This window comes from Monodelphis domestica, chromosome 2 (assembly GCF_027887165.1).
Source record: "Monodelphis domestica isolate mMonDom1 chromosome 2, mMonDom1.pri, whole genome shotgun sequence".
Classification (NCBI taxonomy): Eukaryota; Metazoa; Chordata; class Mammalia; order Didelphimorphia; family Didelphidae; genus Monodelphis; species Monodelphis domestica.
In genome coordinates this window covers 213,529,000-213,552,768 of record NC_077228.1, presented here as the reverse complement: position 1 = coordinate 213,552,768, position 23,769 = coordinate 213,529,000, and the positions used below count along the sequence as shown (strand labels likewise).

The 23,769-nt window shown below is 43.8% G+C and overlaps 1 protein-coding gene and 1 non-coding gene across 2 annotated transcripts in view; both read right to left on the bottom strand.

Moving 5' to 3' along the window:
* Window positions 1–1,226: 1,226 nt before the first annotated feature.
* HID1 (HID1 domain containing) overlaps window positions 1,227–23,769 on the bottom strand; it is a 30,334-nt gene continuing 7,791 nt past the window's right edge. Inside the window, exons 2-19 of the mRNA XM_056817184.1 lie at window positions 23,455–23,604; window positions 21,679–21,849; window positions 17,882–17,992; window positions 17,123–17,229; window positions 15,068–15,184; window positions 10,575–10,797; window positions 10,071–10,127; window positions 9,134–9,274; window positions 8,569–8,659; window positions 8,218–8,369; window positions 7,977–8,055; window positions 7,239–7,403; window positions 6,592–6,819; window positions 5,395–5,528; window positions 4,651–4,731; window positions 3,720–3,811; window positions 2,998–3,156; window positions 1,227–2,390 (exon numbers count right to left, since the gene is read on the bottom strand). Of these exons, the coding sequence (XP_056673162.1) occupies window positions 2,327–2,390; window positions 2,998–3,156; window positions 3,720–3,811; window positions 4,651–4,731; window positions 5,395–5,528; window positions 6,592–6,819; window positions 7,239–7,403; window positions 7,977–8,055; window positions 8,218–8,369; window positions 8,569–8,659; window positions 9,134–9,274; window positions 10,071–10,127; window positions 10,575–10,797; window positions 15,068–15,184; window positions 17,123–17,229; window positions 17,882–17,992; window positions 21,679–21,849; window positions 23,455–23,604 (2,322 nt within the window). The 3' untranslated portion in view covers window positions 1,227–2,326. The remainder of the gene's footprint in view (window positions 2,391–2,997; window positions 3,157–3,719; window positions 3,812–4,650; window positions 4,732–5,394; window positions 5,529–6,591; window positions 6,820–7,238; window positions 7,404–7,976; window positions 8,056–8,217; window positions 8,370–8,568; window positions 8,660–9,133; window positions 9,275–10,070; window positions 10,128–10,574; window positions 10,798–15,067; window positions 15,185–17,122; window positions 17,230–17,881; window positions 17,993–21,678; window positions 21,850–23,454; window positions 23,605–23,769) is intronic.
* Window positions 3,155–3,215, bottom strand: MIR7274 (microRNA mir-7274). The gene has a single exon (NR_127468.1). It is a non-coding gene; the product is annotated as a microRNA mir-7274 (primary transcript).

The following is a 23,769-nucleotide window of genomic DNA, read 5'->3' as shown; positions in this document are numbered from 1 at the left end:
TCACTTCACCCCCATTGCCTAGCCTTTACCGTTCTTCTGCCTTGGAATCAATACACAGTATTGATTCTAAGATGGAAGGTAAGGTTTAAAAAAAAAAACAACTAAGCAGAACTAATCTGGCTGTCTTAGAATACTGGATGCTGGAGACATTTTCTTTGATTAGCATTGGAATACAGGAGAAAGAAGACTGCTTCTAGTGTCAGAGGACCTGGAATCAAATTCTATCTTTTTGGATTGCTGGATAGCACAGTATGCATAGAGAGCCAGGCCTGGAGATGGGAAGACCTGAGTTCAAATTTGGATTCAAACACTTCCTAGCTGGGTGACTCTGGGTAAGTCACTTAGTCCCTATTGTCTAGCCCTTTCCATTCTTCTGCCTTGGAACAAATACTTAGTGTTAATTCTAAGACAGAAGAAAAGGGTTTAAAAAAGCTGGGAGGACTTTTCCTGGTACCCCCACTCAGTGAAATGGTCACTCGAAGCCAGGTGGGCACATCCTATTTAAGTGAAATGACTGAATTTAGAATTAAAAGGGATCTATGGTAATTTAGCATAAGATTCGTTTTAGGCAGCTAGGTAGTACCACAAATAAAGTGCTGGTCCTGGAGTCAGGAAGACTCAGTTTCCCCAAGTTCAAATCTGGCCTCAGATACTTTCTAGCTGTGTGACCCTGGTCAAGTCACTTCACCCTCTTTGCCTCAGTTTCCTCATCTGTAAAATGTACTGGAAAAGGAAATGACAATCCATTCCAGTATCATTGCTGAGAAAATCCTAAATGGGATCATGAAGGGTGAGACACACTTGAAATGACTAAACAGCAACATTCATTTTATGGGTTGAAAAAAAAACACGCAAATAAATTAAGATACCAAGGTCACACAGATAGCTGGCCTGGGATTGGAACCCAGTTCCTCTACTACTCTGTATGCATGAAGTTTCTCCTTGAAGGGCAGGCCACTTAGGGAGGGTCCAAAGTCTCAGGGAATGGCTCTCCCTCTCACCCCAAAGGTAGCAGAAACAGGGAAGCTTCTACTACCACCCCACCCAGGCTCCGCAGCAACACATAATACGTAAGCAAACCCTTCATTGCCTTCTAGGGTTCCTTATGGCATAGAAAGATGGTGACAACATCTTAAACTTTTTAACATGGACCCACGCCCTGATTCAAGGGAGACACCCCCCCAACCCAGGCCCCTGCACCCTCATTCCACACACACACACACACAGCCAGGAAAGGGGAGATTTTAATGTGTAACGTAGCAGATTGAAGTAGCATCTGTAGTGCTTGAAAATGAAGATTGTACTGACAAAGGCAGAGAGGGATGGGGAAACCCTGCAGGACAGAGCAGGGGAGTGGGGGTTTCAGGGGAGCCAGTGGGACAGCTGTGGGGAAGCAGGGGAGGGGATCTTGGACTATCTTCCCCCTCAGTCCCCTCCACTCACTCAAGATGGGAGAAAGCAATTTCTTTGCCTTCAGGATAAAGCTATAATTAGAATGGTGGAGGGGCTGCTCCCCCTGACTATTCCTTTCTGGGAAATGGTCTATGAAAAAGAGATTCTCAGGCTTTGTACACATGTGAAAATGTGAATGTGGGGATTCGTTGTTCATCTGGGACACGTCCCAAATTGGACTCAAACTCTTGGTTGGAATTGTTAGTCCCCTCTTCCCCCCAAAAGACCCGAAGAAGCTCCCAGGGTCCAATCCCTCCTATGAGCTGCTCAGCCTCAGTGGCATGTTGGGTATGGAGAGTGTAATGTTTTGTAGTGAAAGGTAGAGGGCATCCCAGCACTCACACCTCAACTTCCCCACCACTACCCAGATAGTGGGGGACCCCAGCCTAAAGCTGAGGTGCAGAACCCTCTCTGAGACACTTACAGGGAGGCCCTGGAAGCTGTGATCAAAGAAGAGGGGGAGCCAGGACATACAGACTTGAAATGGTAGGGAAGTAATTGATTAGGTGGAAGTTTGGCCCCGGGACATCAGGAGGTAACTCCCAACAGGGAGCTTCCCTTCTGCTCTCCAACCTTTGTTGTCCTCTGTGACTACCACCAGAAGCAGGAGGACTTCATGAGAAAGGGCATGGAGAAAGGGCACAGCTGGTTCCCCACAAGTGATTTTCCCCCATCCCTGGGCAGAACCCTTGGGGAAGTTAACCCTGACCACCCCCCTGCCCTCCTTCCCCAGGTCAAAGTGATAATAAATCTTGAAATGGTAGTCAGAAGGAAGAGTCATCAGAACCAGGAAGGGGGGAAGGGCCCAGAGATCACCCTGGCACCCAGCCCTTTGAACCCCTTCCCTACTCTCCTCTTCTTCATTCTCTTCCGCTCACACCCGCTGGATCTCAAAAAGCTTCACATCGGTGTCATACCAGACTGGTGGATCCACGTTCCTATGAGGAGGAGGGATGGGGGCCAGGCCCCCAAGGATGCTGGGTGAATTCAAGTGAGGGGTAAGGGAAGAATTAGGGAATGCTGGAACCCAAACCCTCTCCATCCTCACTTTCTCCTCTGAGCAATGGGCCCACATCCAACTGAATCCATATACTAAAGCACCCTTGTGGACCCACTAACAAATTCATCTTCACTATAGTCAATGGGATTCAGGACCAGAAAAATTCCCAGTGACTGAAATATGAGCCCACAAAAGAAAAAAGCCCTGTCCTTCTTTATGGAGCCCTGGTGAAATCTATGGATCTCTTCTCCAAATAATGTGTTTTTAAAATCCCCAGCAACATAAATGAAGGAAATGCTCCATTCCAATTAGAGGTTAATGAAAATAAAAATGTAATTTTTCCCACTTAATTTCTCTTAGTGGAAGGACCCCAAGGTAAGCATCCCTAAAGCCTGAGCCAATCCTATCTGACATGGCAGGAGCTTACAGCTAGGAGATCCCCTATTCCTTTGGAGACTAAATAGCATGCCAGTGAGCTTCACTCATTACTCTGGAGTCAGTAGCTAAAGACTCTCTGTTCCCCAGTTCCCATCATGCATCTTTACCTTAGATAGATAACACCCCACATGTAGGTGCGGAACCACATGGCAGTGCCCGAGTTGGCCTGGTATTTACGGATGAGGATAGGATGAGGCACAGGAAGCAATCCCACCAATGTGCCGTGCTGGAGAAACTTGAGAATTTCGGATTCATCTGTCAGGCCCCTGCAGAGAAAAGGAAAAGAGTGAAGGGCTCAGGAATCACTCTCGGCCTGTCTCTTGGGGAAAGGTTGGGGAACTGGAGACAATATAGAGGAAGTAAGGGATGTCAGAAAGATACTAGATGATAATACATCTATAACCCAGTGGAACTGCTTGTCAACTGGGGGGTGGGGGGTGAGAAAGACAACATGAATCCTTGTAACCTTGGAAAACTTATGTGGAGATTTGTCACTGGAATAAAATAAAGAAAAAAATTTAAAAACAAAGCTGAAGAAAGTGGGGGGGGGAGATACTAGATTTGGAATTAAGAGAGCTGTGTGTGAATCCTAGCATTATCACTTCCTAGCTGCATATAGCAGGTTTCAGCCTCAATTTCCTCATCTATAATGAGAATAATAACTTGTCTGGTTGATTTCATAGTTATGCCTTTTAAATCTTAAAGAGCATAGAAAAAGGAGCTATTATTATTTTTATAAAAGAGAATAAGGGCTGCCCTGCCATTTCCTCCTAAATATCTCACCCTCTCCAGGTCCCACCCAGGTCCCAGCCCTCCCTCTCAGACTCACTTATCAATGCAGATCTTCTCCACCTGAGGGACCAAGACCTGCAACAGCCTCATGATGGTCTGTAGTGGCAGCTTGGACTTCCAGGAGAGGACCTGCCAGAGGGAAGGGAGAGGAGATCAGAGCCCCGCTGGGGAGGGGTCTGGGAAAGCAATAATACAGCGTCCTAACTCCAGGCACAGGTATCCACTCTGGTACCGATTCCAAAGACAGGGAAATCACTCCAGAGGGATGCATGGCAGCCGATTTGGGGTAAACTGACTCCAATTAGACCAGGGATATTTATTTATTGACTATTTATTACAAAACACTGGAGGTCCAAGGAATAACCATATATGAGGATTCAACCAAGATGTATTTTATCTAGCACTTGAAGGTTTTCAAAGTGCCATATATAATATACTACTACCTATATGATATGTATTGAAAATGCTGTATGCATGTGTATAGTCATTGGCAGTGGATCCTGGAGCAGTTTGCCTTTTCCTTCTTCTTCCAGTGGATTAGGGAAAACAAGAGTTAAGTGACTTGCTCAGGGTCACACAGCTACTTAAAATCTGAGACCAGATTTGAATTCAGGTCTTCCTGACTCCAGGTCTAATGCTCTACTAACCAAGCCATCTAGCTGATATCTACATTTACATCTATATCTATATATCTATATCTTTACCTATATCTATATCTATCTATAGATATATATCTCTAAATATATCCATTGATAGATGGATACAGATATAGGGATATATAGCTATAGATATGTATGTATATATATCCACACATATGCACATATATGTGGCTTTCCTATGCATGTTCTTGTGAAGAAGAAGGATGTGAGGGACACTGGAGACCAGCGTCCCCTGAAGACAGATTCCCCACAAAACGGAGTTCACTCGAACTAGGCACATTGGGCTCCTCCCGCCCTCCAAGCCCTCACCCAGTCTGGAGTTGGGCTCCACTGCCCGACAGCTGAAGCACTGGGTGATTGTTGCTGTTCTCGACAGGCTTGGCCAGGCTCCTGGAGCATCACAGGAAAGAGGAGAGAAGTGAGGGCTAAAGCAGAAATGAAAGGAGCTACTTCCCCAGTGATGGCCCCAGAATCCAAGCCATTCAAAATGCCTATGTAGGGCCACAGGGATGAACCCTGGGAGACCTCTAACCTAGCTCCCTTTGCCCCAAGGTTTCATTCCAGTCCCAATGGCACCTCCAAGCCCCACCTCCTGCCTAGTCCCTGTGACAGGTTTAGGGCTGGGGTGGAGGAGCACAGAACAGAATGACAAGGCTAAAGGACAACTGCTGATAAAGAAGATGGATGAGTGAAGGCCAAGGGTGTGAACCCATTATCCAGAAAGGAAGGAAGAGGAAAGTTGGTCCTGGGGTGGGGAACCTCCCTCCTTGGACCCTGTGGGAACAGTCTCTGCTTCTCCAACCACACCTCAGGAGGAAGAAACCACTAAACAAGCTCCACTGCCCTGTGGGCTCAGGAGTCGGAAGTAGGAGACAGATGATAGCAGAGAGCCCACCAAGGGAGGAATTCCAAATTCTGAGATGCCAGGCATTATATTTCCACACAGGAGGGTGTCCCTTCTAACCAAGGCTCTGGGCACCCCCAGAGAGGGGACTACCAACTACTCCCTCCTGCCAACCCCAGTGCCCTGGCTCTTTTATGCTGGGACCTCACCCCATTCCAGGACTCTCCCTCACTCTTCCCTCCAGGGGAGCTGCTCTCAGCTGGGCCCCGAACGGACTCAGGCTCCAAAGATTTCATTGTTCCATCTTCAGACACCTGTGACTTCTCCGTCAGCTTGTCAATGCCTTTAGGGTGGAGGAGACGATGTTGGTGAATGAACATAGCTAGTCTGGGCAACAGGTGTACAGATCATATTTCCCCCATCCCTACTCCCACCCTACCTGGGAACACCCCAGATCCAAAGCTTCCCTCTCCTGGATTTAGCCCATTCTAAAGTTTCTCCTTCTCTATTCCACTGTTAATATTATATTAATAATTAATTGATGTTGCCAATGGGCTAATGTAATGGAAAGCACATAGTACTAGAAGGATCTAGCCTGTGGAAAAGTCTATGCATGCCGTGTATGAATTTAGTAGGACTCTATGGAACCCACTTCTCCCTAGCTTTATCCCTATGACCATTAAAATAAGTAATTATGGATGTAGAGGGAAATAGAATAGATACAAAAGTAATTATACCCTCAGGAAAGACCCAGAAACCAAGGAAAACATGTAAATACGAAAGACTAACAGGGGTGTGCATTTGGGCAAAGACAGTTCACAATATTGGGGTTTAAATCCTAACTCTACTATTAACTAGCCCAGGAGTTCTTAACCTTTTTTTTTTTTTGTATCATGGATCCCTTCGACAGCCTAGTCTAAGTTTCTACAGAACCCTTCCTTCTCTGAAAAAATTTTAAAATTCATCATTGAAGGAAGTACTAGATTTTAGAGTTTAGCAAAAATAAAGATACAAAATTTTTCCTCTCCCAACTTCATGGTCCCTCTAAAATCTATCCATGGATTTTCCCCATGAACCTCAAGCTAAGAAGCCCCACTCCAAAGGTTGGGTCAATCCATCTGACATGACAGGGGCTGCAGGAAGAGCATCCCTATGTATTCGGAACCCAGTTTTCAGAACCCTTGACCTAGCTGTTTGACCTCAGACAAGTCCCTTAACCATTCTAGGTCACTAGTCAGTCGACATCTTTATTTCCTTCTAGCTTTAGCAATCTATAATCCCATCATGACCCCACCCTGTTATTTATTTCCCTGGCATAAAGTAAAGAGGTTTGGCTCCCCCAGTGATGTTATCATCTTGGCTTCAACCCTAGCAAGAATCTGAACACCTCCATGCCAGGGCCATACCTGGTGTAGCCACTAGGCTGGTCTTGAGGGTACCCGGCTCTGCAGGTGCAGCAGGGCAAGAGCCCTCCATGGAGACACCCTCCTGGGAGTTGGTTCGAGATAGAGCCTCAGGAGTCCGCCTTCGACGCTGCAGAGCCTTGTGGATGGAGGGCATGTCTGTGGGCAGGTTGGCCAACTGGTGGAAGACACTTCGCTTTCGAATGATGGCGTAGACAAGGTTTGAGTTGCCTAGGAGAAGTGAGAGGAGAGTCAGAGCAGCACTCAGTCCTAGACTCAGAAAGGTTGTTATCAGAGAGAGAAAACATACTCCTGCTCAATCCACATGAATTTGATAGACTGGGTGAATTGGAAGGGACTCCAAACAATTCCAGATATAAGAGCCCACATGAGAAACCCATGGGACAGCTAAAATGCTGACACTAAGAAAATAAGTAGGCTGGTCACACCCAAGAGTACAGAAGCCTCCACCCCATAAACTATCTTCGAAGCCCAGAGCCACAGTTTCATCTCTAAAGGGACTCTGGTCACACTGATTCCCTCCTTTGGGGGAAGAGTATAAATAGCCCCCTTCTCAACTGAGATCTAAGAAGCTCTAGCAGTGGGCATTGGGCAGATGGATGGGTAGGCTGAGGGAGAAGGGTTCTCACCATCAAACTGGTACTGAATGATGTTGTTAAAGACCTCAAGGAGAAAGAAGACCAGATGATGATTTTGAACAGCAGAAAACAAGAACCAGGTGGTAGAAAAAGCTTCCAGAAGGTGGAGTAGCTTATTGGCTGCAACCATGGACAGGCTCTTGAGGTACGGTGACACTGGGAGAGAAGAGTCAATCACTCTGGGGGGTCCCCCAACTGCATAGTTTGGCCAAAGTTTGAAAATCACTACCAGGGGCAGCTGAGAGCTCAGTGGATTGAGAGCCAGGCCTAGAGATGGGAGGTCCTGGGTTCAAAATCTGACCTCAGATACTTCCCAGCTATGTGACCCTAGGCAGGTCACTTGACCCCCATTGCCTAGCCCTTACCACTCTTCTGTCTTGGAGCCAATACACAGTATTGACTCCAAGACGGAAAGTAAGGGTTTAAAAAAGAAAAAAAACTCTCCAGACCCCCAAGTCACCAGGGTGGTTGGGCTCTCTTCCTGAAGACCTAGCCCTACCCCCTAGTGATCCTCTTCCCTTTGGGGCCCCAGGGACAGGTGGAAGAGAGAGGGCAGGGGGTCAGTCCAGCTGCTCCAGACACCATGTCAGCACAAACTTGGTACTTAAGATGTCTTATCAGCCTAATGAGCCAGAAAGACTGGAATCCAGTCTAGCTGTTCCTTGACCTGAGCCCCTGGAGCCCCCTGGTGGTAAATGTTGGGGTAACTGGTCCTTTCGCCGCCTTTACCATTCACTATAATGGTGAGCAAGCAATCAAAGAGGGGCTGTAGGCGTTGATGGCCACTGGTGATGATTTTGTGGAACACCTAGAGAAGAATGAACAGCAATAGACAGAGAGGGGGGTCAGCACCCGGCTAGAGAGGCCCATCGACCATTAAGGGTACAGTCCCACTGCTCCCTCCCCTCCCAACTTTCCCACCCTTCCATTGGGTGTCATCAGCACCAAGCACTGAAGCCAGTGCTCTCACCACAATGAGCAGGTCTGCATGGGTGCCAGTGAAGACAGGGATGTCCATGGGAACTCGAACGGAATAGGGCTTGTTCAACCGAACGCCAAAGTTGCGCTCTCCACTCAGGAGCAGCAATATAAAAACTCCGATGTGCATCAGGCCCACTCGAGCTGTGGCACAAGGTGGAGAAACCATGTTGACCACAAGAGATGGAAGAGGGAAAAGGTCAGAAAGGGGATGAAGCAACGGGGAGGGGTTCAGGGACAGGAAAGATATAAGACAGCCAGACCATTTGGGGAGGGGGGAAGGCTGAACTCTCTGCTTTTCAGCAGCAGAAAACAGAATAGACCCACTCCCCTAGGAACTCACACTGATCAGCTCTAGCATCATTTAGGAAGAAGAGGATAGGGACCAGGATATCCAACACATCACTGCTCTTCAACACGAAGAAGAGGAATTTCTTGAAGTGGAGAAGCAGATAAGAGCAAAGGAAAAGAAGCCTGGATCAGAATGGGGAGGCAGCCCAATGCCCCAAACCTGAGCTTTCTCAGAGAACCACCCCCCCTTTTCTGAGAGGTCCCAGGAGACTTCAAACACCACCATCACCATCACCCCCATCTTGAAGTGAACCAAGAGGAGACCTTTCCCTCTCCCACGTCTCTAATTGGACTTGGGAAACCTTTACCATTTCCATCTTGGATATGACCCAGAAGACTTTATTCTACCATCTTTAAGTAAACCTAAGAGTCCTCACCTCTCTCCATTTCTGAGCAGACCCAGGAAACCTTGGCCATTCATTTCTGAATCAACCCAGGACACCTCACCACCACCAACCCCCATCTTCAAGTGGATCCAGAAGACCTCCTACACCATTTCTGAGTAACCTCTTGGGGCATCCCAGCGCCTTCCAGAGGGTCCAGTTAAGGTTGCTCACCTTGTTGAAGTCACAGAGCTTCCAGAACAGAACTAGTAACTCCTGATGGAACTGGATTTTCTTGGCTGAGTTAGGCAGGTAGGTCTGAAGCAGAGGGTTGGAGAGCAACCGGGCCACTCCCTTAAGGATGAACTGGAAATCCTATAGTGACACAGGATTGGGAGCCAGCCTAGGGCTAGAGGACCAAGGTGATCCTCACCATCCCCTGCTCACACATCGTTGTCTTTGAGTCTAAACTCAGCCTAAGTTAGAGTCTTGGATTTTTCCCACACCTACTTCTATCATAACCTCCATTGTTTCTTGCCTCTATCCTGACTCTTTTAGGGAAAGAGAACCTCCCCCCACAGTAATCCAGGCACATTTTCAGGAGGCCAGGGTGCTAGTCAAGATCCAAGGGCTTGAGTCACTGCTGTCCCACCATGCCCTATTATCATTACCTTTAAAGAGAACTGACCTTCACTCCCAGAATCCCTCTCTAGGCAAGGCATCCTGTTTACTGCCCCTGCAAAGGACTAAGCTCCTTCTCCCCTCTTGCCCCTGATATGAAATGCCTTCCCCATCAAAACATATCCTTCTTCCTTTAAAAGTTTCACTTCAATTTTTTCCCCTTCAGAGACCTTTCCATACTGATTCCTCCCTAGTTTATGTCCATTCAACCCTTTCACCATCTTCTACTTTCCAAAGCATGGACTCATACAGATTCTTTCTCTACATGGAATAATCTATCACTCATTGGCATCATACATCTTTTGAGGTGTTTTGTGTGTGTGACTATGTATATAATCAAGCATCTGTGCATGCCCACATCCATTCCTCCACTAGGCAGTGGGATCCCTGAGAGCAGGGATTGTTATTTCTCTTTTTTTTCTGCTTTGGGGGCTCTACAGGGGAAGGGCTCAACCCCTGCTTGTTTGAATGGGACCAGCAATAGGCTCACCTCCTCACGGTGAATTCGGGACAGGTAGTTCACAAATAGATTCTCGGGGCCTGGAGGCTGTGGGGAGGGACAGGCATTCTTAGTAGTGACAGCTAAAAGCTTTTAACCCCTCCATGCAGAGAGCCTCCCTCGAGGCCCTTGCCCACCCCAGGAACCTCTCCAATGAGCCTAGAAGAAGAGTTGGCAGGACTTTGACAAAGGATTTATCTGTCAAGTACCTACATCTTAAAATATTTTCTGGTATTGTGAGCCCATAAAAAGCACGAGTGCCCACCTACCAATCTCAGGCATGACAGACAACTTGTACTCCAGCACCAAGATCAGGTGCCCCTTTAGCATCTCTTGTCCTGGACACATGCTACCCATGCCACCCATGCCCCTGGCCTGGAGAGGAGTTCCCCTGGTAGTCAGTCAAATTTTGTGGTGGGAAGGGGCAGAGAGAACCTTTTGGAGACATCCCCATCCCTCCCCCGGCCCCAAGGAAGGAGAGGATGTGACCCTTACATCTGCATCATCCATTGCAGTGCTGGTGGTGGTTCCATCCACGGTGGGGCTGGAGCCAGTGGTGTTATCGTAGTCCAAAGTGACAATCAGCACCTGGGCTGCCTCCTCCACCAGTGGCTCTCGGTAGTCGGAGAAGAGTAAGTGGTTGTAAGGGATCCCATAGCCCACTGGGTCATAGGCACAGACAATGTTGAGAAGGGAGGTAAATAGTGGCAGCGCATGTCTGTGCAGGAAGGAAGGAAATGGTGGAGGGGCTGCCACCCATGATCAGGGACAGACATGGGAGAGATGCTAATGAGCATGGGTCTAATGGTCCGTGTCTGAGGCAGTGGAGACATCTTCTCGAGGAGCTAAGAGAGCCCCTCTTTGAGCAGGTTGGGGAAGAGGAGCTCTCAATCAAAAGCTGGGGTAGATAATAATAAATAAGAACAGCTCACACCTGTGTAGGGCTTGCTTTCCTCCCTATAGGGTCCCCATGAGACAGTCACATCTCCATGCCATAGGAGCCAGAGCCTCTTAGGACTCATCTCATCCCACGCCCCCATTTCTTAGATGAGGAAACTAAGGCCTAGAGAATTGGATAATTTGCTTGATGCCACACAAGCCCATGAGTGCCAGAGCCAAGAATTAGCCCTACATCCCTTGGAGTCAGATCATCCAACACTCTTTCAACTGTATGCTACTGGCTCTTTAGGAGCCATTAAGTGGTATAGTGGTTAGAGTATCAGGCGTGGAATCAGGAAAAACCAAATTCAAATCCAGCCTCAGATATTTTCTAGCTGTGTGACCCTGGGCAAGTCACTTCATCCTGTAAAATGAGCTGGAGAAGAAAATGGCAAACTACTCCAGGAGCTTTGCCAAGAAAATCCCAAAATAGTCACGAAGAGTCAGACACAACTAAACAATAACTAGTTGCATGTGTTTTTTTTTTTTATTCTTATCTTCTATTTTGGAATGAATACTGAGTAGAAAGTTGGAGTTAAGTGACTTGCCCAGGGTCACACAACTAAGAATTTTCTGAGACCACATTTGAACCCAGGACCTCCTGTCTCCAGGTCTGGCTCTCTATCCACTGGGCTGCCCAGCTGCCCCAACAATTAGCTCTTTAATGGCAACAATCTACTGAAGAATTGGGATTAGGCTGGGGGTGGGGGATGAGAAGAAGAAAGAACAATGTTAGCTATGATTGCTATTGGATGGATAAAGTATTTATTAATATACCAAGAACTGTAATTATTATTGCTACTATCACCATATAACACTTTTCATAATTTCCAAAGCATCACAACAGGTGCTTTGTAAATACATAAATATATATTTGTGAATACATATTAACACATATTTATATGGAATAAATATATGATAGATATTTGTAAATGGATATGACCACATTTGATTTTCACAATAATCCTATGAGGTAGGTAGGCAAGTAGTCATTTTAGATATCAAGAATTGAGGATCAGGGCATTAACTTGTTCATTCATTTTTAGTTGTATCCAACTCTTCATGACCCCTTTCTGAGGTTTTCTTGGCCAAGATCCTTGAATGGTTTGCCATTTCCTTCTCCAGCTCATTTGACAGAAGAGGAAACTGAGGCAGAGTGAAGTGACTTGCCATGGGTCACACAGCTAGTAAATATTTGAGGCTGAATTTGATCTCAGGTCTTCCTAACTCTGGACCCAGCATGCTATCCACTGAACTGTCTGGCTGCCCTAGTTGACTTACTTTAGGTCAAACAGATAATAAATGGCAAACTCAGAATCAGAATTTGCCTTCTCTGACTTTCAATCTTCAATTGTCCCTCAGAGATGAAAAAAGTAAAGGGCAGGGATTGGATAGGGGATGTTCTGGAGAAGTCCATTATCCATGTTATCATTTTAGGGTGACCAAAAGGGATCAGGGTAGTAAATAGAGTCATATATGGTTCCTGGCTTTAGCAAGGAGAGAGGAAGCCCAGTTCCTTTCTTTCTGAAGAGTATGTCAGGGTAAAAAATTGATCTACTTTGTAGAGGGCAGGTCTAGTCATTGAGAGTAGAGGGCAACCAATCAATCAATCAACACTTATTAAGTGCCAACTTTATGCCAGGAAACTCTCTCAAGAAAATTATATTCTGGCCCCATCTCCCCACCAGAGGGCCTGGGGATAAAACAGATCACCCTAGAACCAAATGAGATAACTTAAGTAAAAATTATTTGAAAACTACAAATTATTATACAGGGTGAGCAGCTGGGTGGTACAGTGGATAGAGTGCCAGTCCAGAAATCAGAAAAAATCATCTTCCTGAGTTCAAGTCTGGTCTCAGACACTTATTAGCTGTGTGACTCTGGGCAAGTCATTTCACCCTGTTTGCCTCCATTTTCTCATCTGTAAAATGAGCTATAGACGAAAAAAGCAAACCATTCCAATATCTTTGCCAACAAAACCCCAAATGAGGTCAGACTTGGACACAACTGAACAACAAAGTTTGAATTCAATTAGTCCTCATAAAAAGAAAGTAGTTTTAAAAGATTCCTGCAAAGAAACCACAAACTGAAAACAACACTGGAAGTGTGACTAGAGGCAAAAAAGAAGAAAATTGGTGTTTTTCCTATTCTTCTTGTGAACCCTCTCAGTCACATTAAAAAATAAAACAAATAATGTAAGTTTATCTTTATCTGGGAATTTTTGATGAGATGATACAATAAAAAATAAACATTTGGGTATTCCAAAAAAACAAAGATAACTTAATAATCAAAAATGACAAAAAGGCCTCAAAAATAAAAATTATCAAGAAAGTTACTTTATATAAGAAATGATGAAATGGTGAATTTCAGAGAATCATAGGAAGAACTGTATGGATGGATATAAAGCAAAGTAAGCAGAACCAAGAGAAAAATTTATACAATTATATCAACATCATAAAGACAAACAACTTTAAAAGCCTTAAGAATTCTGACCAATACAATGACCAACTATAATTCCAGAGGACTAATGAGGAAACAGGCTATTCATTTCATGACAGAGGCAATGGACTTAGGATTTAATTTTAGACATCTATGACCAATACAGAAATTTATGTTGCTCAAATATTAGGTTTTTTTCCCCATTTCAGTAGGGGCACAAAGGAAGAAAAATAAATTTTCATTAATAGAAAATAAGTTAATTTTTAAAAAATAAAATTATTTGAAATGTGGATTTATAGCCACTATTGTTAATGATTAACCTTGCCTTAAATGCATCTTTTGCCTTGAAATACTAGTTAATAATATAGCTCCAGCTAAAATCTCATTTTCTAAAGGAAACTTTTTTAATCTCTCCTAATTTAGTACCTTCCCTTTGTTGATTATTTCCAATTTATCATGGATGTAGCTTGTTTGTGCATAATATCTCCCCATTAGATTATGAACTCCATGAGAGTATTTTTGCCTTTCTCTGTACCACCAAACTTAATACAGCACTTGAAACATTGCAGGCACTAAATGAACAGACCGACTAATGAGAGCATGAAATAAATCACTGAGAAAGGCTAAGCTTTTGTTGTTGAAAATTATGAAAATTTGTCACTTATAAAAACTCTCATCTGTCCACTTTAAAAACTTGGGCAGAAAATTTTCTAACATATGTCCAAATCTCCCAAACAAAAATATTTTGGGAGGGAGTGTTAGATCTGTTTGTCATAAATATGAGAATAGAACATCTTAGTTTACAAGAACTGACCCAAATCAGAAAGGTGGATTTCAACAATTACTTTCTCATAACTGGTGGGTTGAAATAAAAAATGATTATCAGGATTTAGTAAGCACAGTCAATGGGGTATTTCTTCCATTTGGATCTATGCATCTGGATGATGTATCTTTCAGCTACAATCTCCATAAAACCAAGAATTGAAATAGACTAAATTTATAACCAGACTTTCCAATCACTCCATAATAGAGCATTACACACACACACACACACACACACACACACACACACACACACAAATTTTTTAATGCTAAAAAGTAAATTCAATCACATTATTCTGGATATTATTGATTTTTGAAATTGTTGATGATATTTTAGTTTGATAAATGGCATTACCATCTTTATTGAATATAATGTGTTGATGATTTTAAATATTTTAGTAATTATGTCATATTTATCTTATTTTTAAATTTATTTTTGTACAGATATTATGAGTACATGATTTCATTAAAGTAGCACATTTATAAGATAGTCAATATATATGTATGCATACATATATATTGAGGTACATGCTCAACATTTTTTCATGGGCTGTGAGCAGTTTGGCTGTGAAATTGGCTGTTACCAAACACTTGAACACTAGAGGGAGCAGGTCCCTAGATTCAGCTAGGAGAGACCTTGGATATCACAAAAAGCAGATCCCCAAAACATTTGGTGGCCTTAGAAGCAGAAACAAAAAGGAGAAGAGGGCAGCAATGCACCAGCAAGGCCCCAACCTCCCTCTCTAACCCCCCACCCTCCCAACATCCACCCCTGGGTCAAGCCTCACCTGTTCTCTGTGGAGCAGAAGAATTGCACCCAGGGGTTGGCACTGTTGCTCTCAGGGGCTGGGGGCAGGTACATGGCCTCAGAGAAACATGTCAGCAGCAACTTCAGCAGCTCAGTCCTAAGACAGCAGAGGAGGCAGTCAGGACCCAGAGGGCTCCCTGCCTGGCGCAGACCTCCTCTTCAAGGACCCAGCATCACAGAATCACCCAGATGGGAAGACCTTCAGAGGTCAACTTGTATCTGACCAAGAATCTCTACACCAAGCCTTCAACTGCTCCAGAACCTATTACCTCTAAGGCAGCCCATTTTACTTTTAGACCATTCTAAAGGCAGCTGAAATCTGCCTCCTGGATTCCACCCATCACCCCCTAGCTAGTTCTATGCTCTGGGAGCAGAGAAAGAACAAGCTTCATCCTTTTTCAAGATGGAAATCCTTCAGATACTTGAAGAAAGCACTCCCACTTTATCTCCCACTCCACCAAATCTTTTATCTTCCTTTCTTTTTTTTTTAAACTGTTACCTTCTGTCTTAGAATCAGTACCATGTATTGGTTCTAAGGCAGAAGAGTCATAAGGGCCAGGCAATGAGGGTTAAGTGACTTGCCCAGGGTCACACAGCTAGGAAATGTCTGAGACCAGATTTAAACCAAGGATGTCCCATTTCTGGACCTAACTATTCACTAAGCCACCTAGCTGCCCCCTATAATCTCTTTCCTAAGCTTAAAAAAGTTGGAGAGGAGTTTCTTTAAATAAATCCTCCTAAGCCATTAGATTGTGAGCTCTTCAAGGACAAAGATTGTCTTTTGCCTTGCTTTCTACCTTCAGGGTTTGGCACATTACATGAATAAATAAAAATATATTATATTAAGCATATAATAGGGGCTCAATAAATGTTCATTGATTGATCTCAAGACCCTCACCATACTCATCAATGTCCATCAGACAATGGGATATGCTAGGCTGAACATAAAATTCCAGGTGTATTTTGACCAAGACAAAGTAGAGATGGGACAAGCACTCCTATCGTCTGGATATGATGACTCTCTGAATGAAGCTGCAGATTGAATTGACTCTTTTGGTCACCACATTACACAGCTGATTCATATTGAGCTAGGGATCCACTAAAAGCCCCCCAGATCTTCTTCACACAAATCGTGTTGTAGTCATGCCTCTCATACCTCAGGCTTGTGAAGTTTATATTGTTTTCCTCCTAGTGTAGGGCATTATATATATATGTTGCATATAAGTATATTATATATTTATATCTATTAAATGTCACCCTTAGATCCAATTCATCATTCTAATGTATTTGAATTCTTTTTTTAAGCACTTACCTTTTGTCAGAATCAATAAGAGGTATTGATTGGTTCTAAGCAAAAGAGAGGTAAGGGGTAGGCAATTGAGATCAAATGATTCACTCAGAGTCAAAAACTTGGAAGTATCTGAAGCCATATTTGAACCCAAACTCTCTTGACTCCAAGCCTGGTTCTCTATCCACTGAGCCCCCTAACCACCCCTCTCTCCAATGTATTCTGTCTCTCTCCCAACTTTGTGACTCTTAAAGAAATGTACTGTTTTAGCACCCATTATCTTTCTCTCCAGGCACTGAATAAATCAACTTTTCTTTTTATGATTTTTTAAAATTTAGAATATTTTTCCATAGTTACATGATTCATGATTTACACACACACACACACACACACACACACACACACACACACACACACCTTCCCTCCCCTCTCCTGGAGCTGACAAGCAGTTCCGCTGGGTTATACATGTATCATTGTTCAGGACCTATTTCCATGACATTCGTATTTGCAGTAGAGAGATCCTTTAACACCAAAACCCCAATCATATCCCTATCGAACTATGTCATCAATGGTATGTTTTTCTTCTCCAGGCACTGAATAAACACAGAATCCTATCAGGACTTATAATCAGTGATAGGCTAGCAAGGAAAGGAGAATGTGAAGAAGTTCCTCATACCAGACATCCAACAAGGACATGTATGCACAACCATGTATACCCTTTGGGGTCTAGGCTCCTGCTGGGCTCACCGGTTCAGGTCATGGGTGTAGTTGGGCTGTGGAGAGTGGGCAAAACCCACACCAGCCTCCCAGATGTACTCACAGCTGTCCAGGGAGTGGATGTCTTCTGCTGAGTCCTGGGAACAGGGTTTGGGGAAGGTGGCAGGAAGGAGGGATCAGGCTGGGGGAAAGTTATGTGGTGCCCCCTCCCCTTAAGATGGCATTAGATGGCTGATGCCCTCCAAACCTCCAGTCTCCCTTCATCAGCCCTGTCCCACACTCACTCTCTCTCTCTCTTCCTTTCTCTCTCCCTCTCCCTCCCTCTCCTGCACATAAGAGGAAAGTTATTTTGGGAAGCAGGAGCTATGGCAATGGGGGCCACTGACTCTCAGGGAGAGGAAAGAAGTGAGTCTGAGGATATCTTTATGGTCTAAGAGACAGGAGGAAAGCACAATCGACTACATGGAACCAACCCTACCCCACACTGGCCACCAACTCAGTAGGAAACAAAGAGCATCTGTCCCTCAGCCCAAGCACATAACAAGAAGACTTCCAGTTATGCTAGTTGCTGCCTCCACCCCAGGGCAGCACCAAGCACCACAGCTGTTGCCAACTGGAGTCACACCAGACTCTAACCATTATCTACACTCGCCTTCATCCCAAGATACCTCCTGTCTCAATCTCCCAGGAACAACATTGTTAGCTCCCCACAAGGAGAAAGAAAACAACAGATCATGGGTCTGCCTCCATTCCCCCAATACACACAATACACTTCACACCCCAACTCACCACAGCACTCCGGCGGTGGCTCTGGACTGTAAAGTCTGGGCAGAAGAGCAGGTCAGCAATGGCCAAGAGCAAGGACTCTGCCAGGGGCCGAGCATTCTCATCCTCCTCCCCCTGCCAACAATAGGAAAGTTCAGAGACTGACTAACAGAAGATCTCACAAACTTTCAGTATCCGAGAACCATGTACTATTAGAGCTGGGCATCCCAGACAAGATACCCATAGACATAAGATAAAGGAAAAAAGCCAGAAGACTTTGGAGAGAGAGTTCCTCATTCCCCACATCCTTGTGCATCTCTCTCTTTTTTATTTAAATTTAAATTTTTCTTTATTAATTTTTTTTCACAAACTGGTGCAATTTTGTTATATGAATCTCTTTTAAAGATTTCTTATTATTTTAAAGTTGTTATATAACATTTTCATTATTTCATTTTAATTATAAACTATATTTTATAACATTAATGATAAAAATAAAATATAAATATGAAATAAATATAAATTTTAATAAATGATAATTTTATTGTGTTTATATGTTTTTATATATTTATATGTGATATATCTTTTATTTATTTTAATTTTTATTAAAGTAATTAAGATTATTTCTATTATCCTATAGATTGTCTTGAATATATTTGTTTGCATATAGTCTCCCCCATTAGATTGTAAACACCTTGAGGGCAAGGACTGTCTTTTACCTCTTTTTGTACACCTTCCCCCACAGTGATAGTGAACCTTTTAGAGCCCAAGTGCCTGGCCCCAGCCCTGCCCATACCACATGCCAGGCATGCTTTGCCAGCCCCCTTACCCCACACAGGAGAGGGAGAAAGTGCTCCATTGAGCTGCTAGGCAGGGGAGTGGGTGAATCGAAGAATGTCATCAGGAAGTGTAGAGAGGGGGAGAGGAGTGGTCTGAGTGTTCCACTCCTCCAGCTCTGTCACCTGTGGGCCTCCCACCTTACCTGCCCATTGGGCTACTGGGGAGAGGGGCAGGAATGTGAAAAAAAAATGTCATCAGGCCCAGTGGAGAGGGGGAAGGGAACAGCTATGCCCCAGTCCCTTTACCTTTCTTGTAATGGAACTCTGGATGGGGTGGGGTAGCAGCCAGGTGCCCACAGAGAACACTCTGCTTGCCATCTTTGGCAACCATGCCATAGGTTTGCTGTCACTGCCCTCCTCCCCCATTGCTTAGCACGGTGCCTGACACAATGTAGGTGCTTAATATATATTTCGTGAATTAAAAGGCAGAAGGGGGTCTATCATAATAAAGGAACATCTGACAATGAAGGGCAATGAATGTCAGGAACCATTGGGAGATTCAATTTTAGCTAAACAGCATGTCAGGTAGCGAGGTAGGTAGAACACTAGGACACAAGTCCAACCTTAGATATTCACTAACTGTGTGATTTGGGCCAACATTTAGTCCCTTTCAGTCCATTTCCTCATCTGTAAAATGGGGATAATGATAGCAGATACCTCATGGGGGCTTTGTGAGGATTACATGAGATAACATAAATTAGTGTACTTTGAAAATCTTAAAATGCTAATTTTTTTATTATTATGGGAAGTTAGATGGCATAGTGGATAGAGCAGTGGATTTGGAATCAAGCAGACATCTTTGTGAGTTCAAATATGGCCTCAGATATTTACTAGCTCTGTGACCATCAACTGTCAAATGAACTGGAGAAGGAAATGGCAAATTACTCCAGTATCTTTGCCAAGAAAACCACAAATGGGGTCACAAAGAGTCAGATCTGACTGAAAATGACAAGTTATTATTATTACTAGGAGAGGAGCTAGGGATGAGAGTCTTTCAGAGAGAGGCAAAGGGCTTCAGATCTGTTCTTCTCTTTCTACCCTCTCATTTGCTAGCTAGGAAAATAGCCCAGTCCATCTCCTTCCCACTTTCTCAGTTTCTTTGCCTTGTTCCCAGGCCAGATGCCTAGCACTTGCCCAAGAGGTTGAGGGAAAGGAAGAGTATCATGGACTTAAGTGACACATAGTCCAAAAAGTCCTTCAAAATAGAAAGCATCCAAGCTTTGGGGTCCTGGCATCCTAGGCACCAAGTGTTCTCTACCACCCTATCCCTGGGCTTTGTCCTCTTCTCCATAGTCTGTTGGATCTTCCTCTCCAGTTTACTCTGCCAGTTACCTCTTCCTAGCCCCAAAGAGACCCAAATGCTTTGTGGAAGATGAGGACCCAAAAGAGCAGAGATAGAGAAATGGAGGCATTAGGGAGACAGCAAGCAAATAGGTTCCCTCTAGGCAAAGGGGAAATCAAGGGTCTTATTTTCTACCCATCAGTTCCAATTCTCACTTTCCCCCCTACCATATCTCAAGGAAGAATCCAAGAAATTATATCAGACTATTATTAAAAGATAAATTGAAGGGCCTTGAAGTAGCTCAGTAGATTGAGAGCCATGCCTAGAGATAGAAGGTCCTGGTTCAAATCTGTTCTCAGACATGTCTTGGGTGTGTGACCCTGGACAAGTCACTTAACCCTCACTGCCCAACCCTTTTCTACCTTGGAATCAATAACAAGTATTGATTCTAAGATGGAAGGTAAGATTTTTAAAAAAGATAAATTACTCATGACCCATTGTGTTCCTAGCCCTGCTAGTCAATCAGTGGGGGGCAAAGGAGGGATATCATTCTGTCATGCCTCATCTGTGCAAACCCTACCTGTAAAAAGTGTCAGAATTGTCTATCTCATTATAAAAGTTGTAATATAAAACACTAGCCCACCTTGAAAAGTTTGTTGATCTCCTGGGATCAGCCCATCGACACTGCCTTGACATATTTTTAATAAACTCCTTTAATTTTCTTGGTCATGAGTTTTGCCTCATTAATTAGAGTAAAAGCCCAAAAGGAAAGACTATTTCTTTCAACAGTATAATGCTAGAGAATAAAAGACTCTGTCATCACTCTGGTAGAGAATATCTAAATTCTAGTCTTTTCCACCACTAATAGCTATATGAGCTTCGGTAAATCACTTCCCTTTCTGGGCTTCACTTTCTTCAGCTGTAAAATGAGGGGATTGGACTAGACCATGAGCTGGGAATTCAAAGACCTCTTTACTTCAAGGGTCCGTGAAATTAAATTATATTTTATTTTCATATAAATTATCCTTTTAGTCATTTTTCAGTTGTGTCCAACTTTTTATGACCCCACTTGGGTTTTCTTGGCAACTGGAGTGTTTTGTCTTTTCCTTCTCCAGCTCATTTTAAGATGAGGAAACTAAGGCAAACAGGACTTAATGACTTGCTCAGGGTCTGAACTCATAAAGATGAGTCTTTCTGACTACAAAGCCAGCACTCTATCCACTGTGCCATCTAACTGCCCAATATAAAGGATACCAAAGATAATTAAAATAAATAATATAAATGATGAATAAAAACAATAGCTAGGATTTACATAACTGTTTAAGGTTTACAAAGCATTTTATATATGTTAACTCATTTGACTTTCATAACAATTGTGTGAAATAGGTGTATATAAAAAATAATAATATCCTACTTTATTCCCCATTTTACAGATGAGAAACCAGATAACACCCAGAGAAAAGAAGTGATTTGTGAAAGGTCATGTAGCTCATGTCTGAGACATGACTACAATTCAGTCTTCCTGATTCCAAGTTCAGTTCTTTTCAATATGCCATTAAACTGACTGCTGCTGTCTTCCTACTTTCTCAGCATACAGAAGATCTCCCCTTCCCTTGCCCCTGGCAGACAAACTTCCTCTTCCCCTTTCCCTCTTTCCTGGGACATAGATATGTTCTGGCCTCTCCTCTCACACACATACATACCCCTTCTTGACCAGCTCCAGGCACTGTGGACCAGAAGAAACCCCTCCAGTCAGGATCCTCAAAGATGTAGGGCAGCACCCGGGTGAGGAGCCGGCAGCAGTTGAGGACGATCTGCTTCTCTTTTTCCGTGTGGCAGCCGCTCTCTGATCCCTGTACCAGTTTCTCTACTGCCTATCAACAGGGAAGGGGAGAGTGGGTTGAGGTAGGGAAGACAAAGGAATCACCTTAAATCAAGTTCACTGGGATCACAGCATTTTTAATTGAGGATAGGAGGAACCACTTTGAATGTAAACTCCTTGAGGACAGGATCTGTCTCATTTTTGTAGCTATATTTCCAGCATCTAGAATAGTATCTATGACATAGTAAAGGCTTAATAAATATTGATTGGCAATTATAAGAGAAAACATAGTGTCTGTGCTAGTCTGGTACCAGCCTGAAAAAAAAAAAGAGATCTCAACAGTTCTGGGCTGTGACAAATAAAAATCCTGAGAGACTGGGTTTCAGGTAAGAAAAATCCATTTATTAATTAGGCTAGCAATAACCAATAAGTTAATTGATCCATGATCTCTTAGTGATCAAAGACAAATTCATTCAAACATCTTGAGTCATTAAATACAATTTATAAATACAAATACAAAGGCTCATTAGATAGCCTAGGATATCTCTAATTGATGGATGTGTAACAAGGAGGTGGGCTAATATTTTCCCTCATGATGATGGAGAAAGTCACATACCTGATCAAAGGATTCCAGTATCATTGCCAGTCTAGATTGAAGAAATCAGGTTAGGCCTGGCTGAGATTGACTTTTCCTCCATTCATCCCAATGGGGGAATCAAGGATGTTGCTATGCTACCCCCAGACATATTTAGCCTAAACTAGTTTTTGTTTTCTAGACGGGATAGAGCTTCTATTCTCAATCTTTATTATCCCAATTTTAGAAAGTGTTCTGGGCAGGAAATGTGAGAGCATTTCTAGGATTGTCAGGACAAAGGAATGGGGGAAAGACTTGAAAAATTCAATGTTACAGAGTCCTATTAGAAATCAAATAATACACTTGGGGCATTATTTAGAAATAAAAATGATACATCATTAGGAATAAATCTTCTCAGGGCCAAGAGATAGAGCACAACCCATTGCATATCCCACAGTTTTAATCTATAGAAAGGAGGGCTCCAAGTCCCAAAGAAATGGTTCTCTCCCCTGACAGTTCTGAGGAAATGAGATGGGGATATACCAGCCCATAAGCAATAAGCACTCAGGCAGAACGATTATCTAGTTCTAGGAAGCAATGGAAAGAAAAGGGAGGAGCAGCCAGGTGGCTCAGGGGATAGAGTGCCAGGCCTAAAGATGGGAGGTCCTGGGTTCAAATTTGACCTCAGGCATTTCCTAGCTATGTGATGCTGGGAAAGTCACTTAGCCCCAATTGTCTAGCCCTTACCTCTCTTTTGCATTGATTCTAAAATAGAAGGTAAGGGTTTTTCAAAAGATGAAGTAAAGAGAGGAAGACTAAGCTTCCCACCCCAGTTTAGGAAAGGAAAAATAAACTCATCACTTGCTGACTCTGGAGCCCTGAAAACAAGTGGGTTGGTGAAGGAAGTAAAATCAGGGGCATACAGGGAAAAGATATACTGTCTGAGGAGGTTAAAGCAGGGAGATTAAGACATTGCTGACTCCACCCTTCACCCACCACCTATCTCCTGTCAAGGTCTGGGAGATAGAAGGAATATCAGCCCTCCCCACCACCACCACCACCACCACCATAGCAGCCCCTTACCTTATAGCATAAAGTGGCCAAGTTGGAAGGTGACTCCTCCCGCACAGCCCTGATCTCAGCCGCTGGAACCAATGCAAAGACATCCTGTACTGAGGTGGCTGAGTCTGCCCAGAACTGATCCCAGAAAGCATCATCAGTGGCCTCCACAGGCTGGAAGGAAGATGGAGCAATCAGAAGTCATTACAACCACCTACCGTCCCTCTCTCAATCCTATGGATTATGCAGGAGAGAAGGGGCTCACCCACCTTAGCCCTATGACTACAAGAAGTCTCAGAGGATAAAGGAAGGGAATGTCAATTGTTCTCTCAATGATCC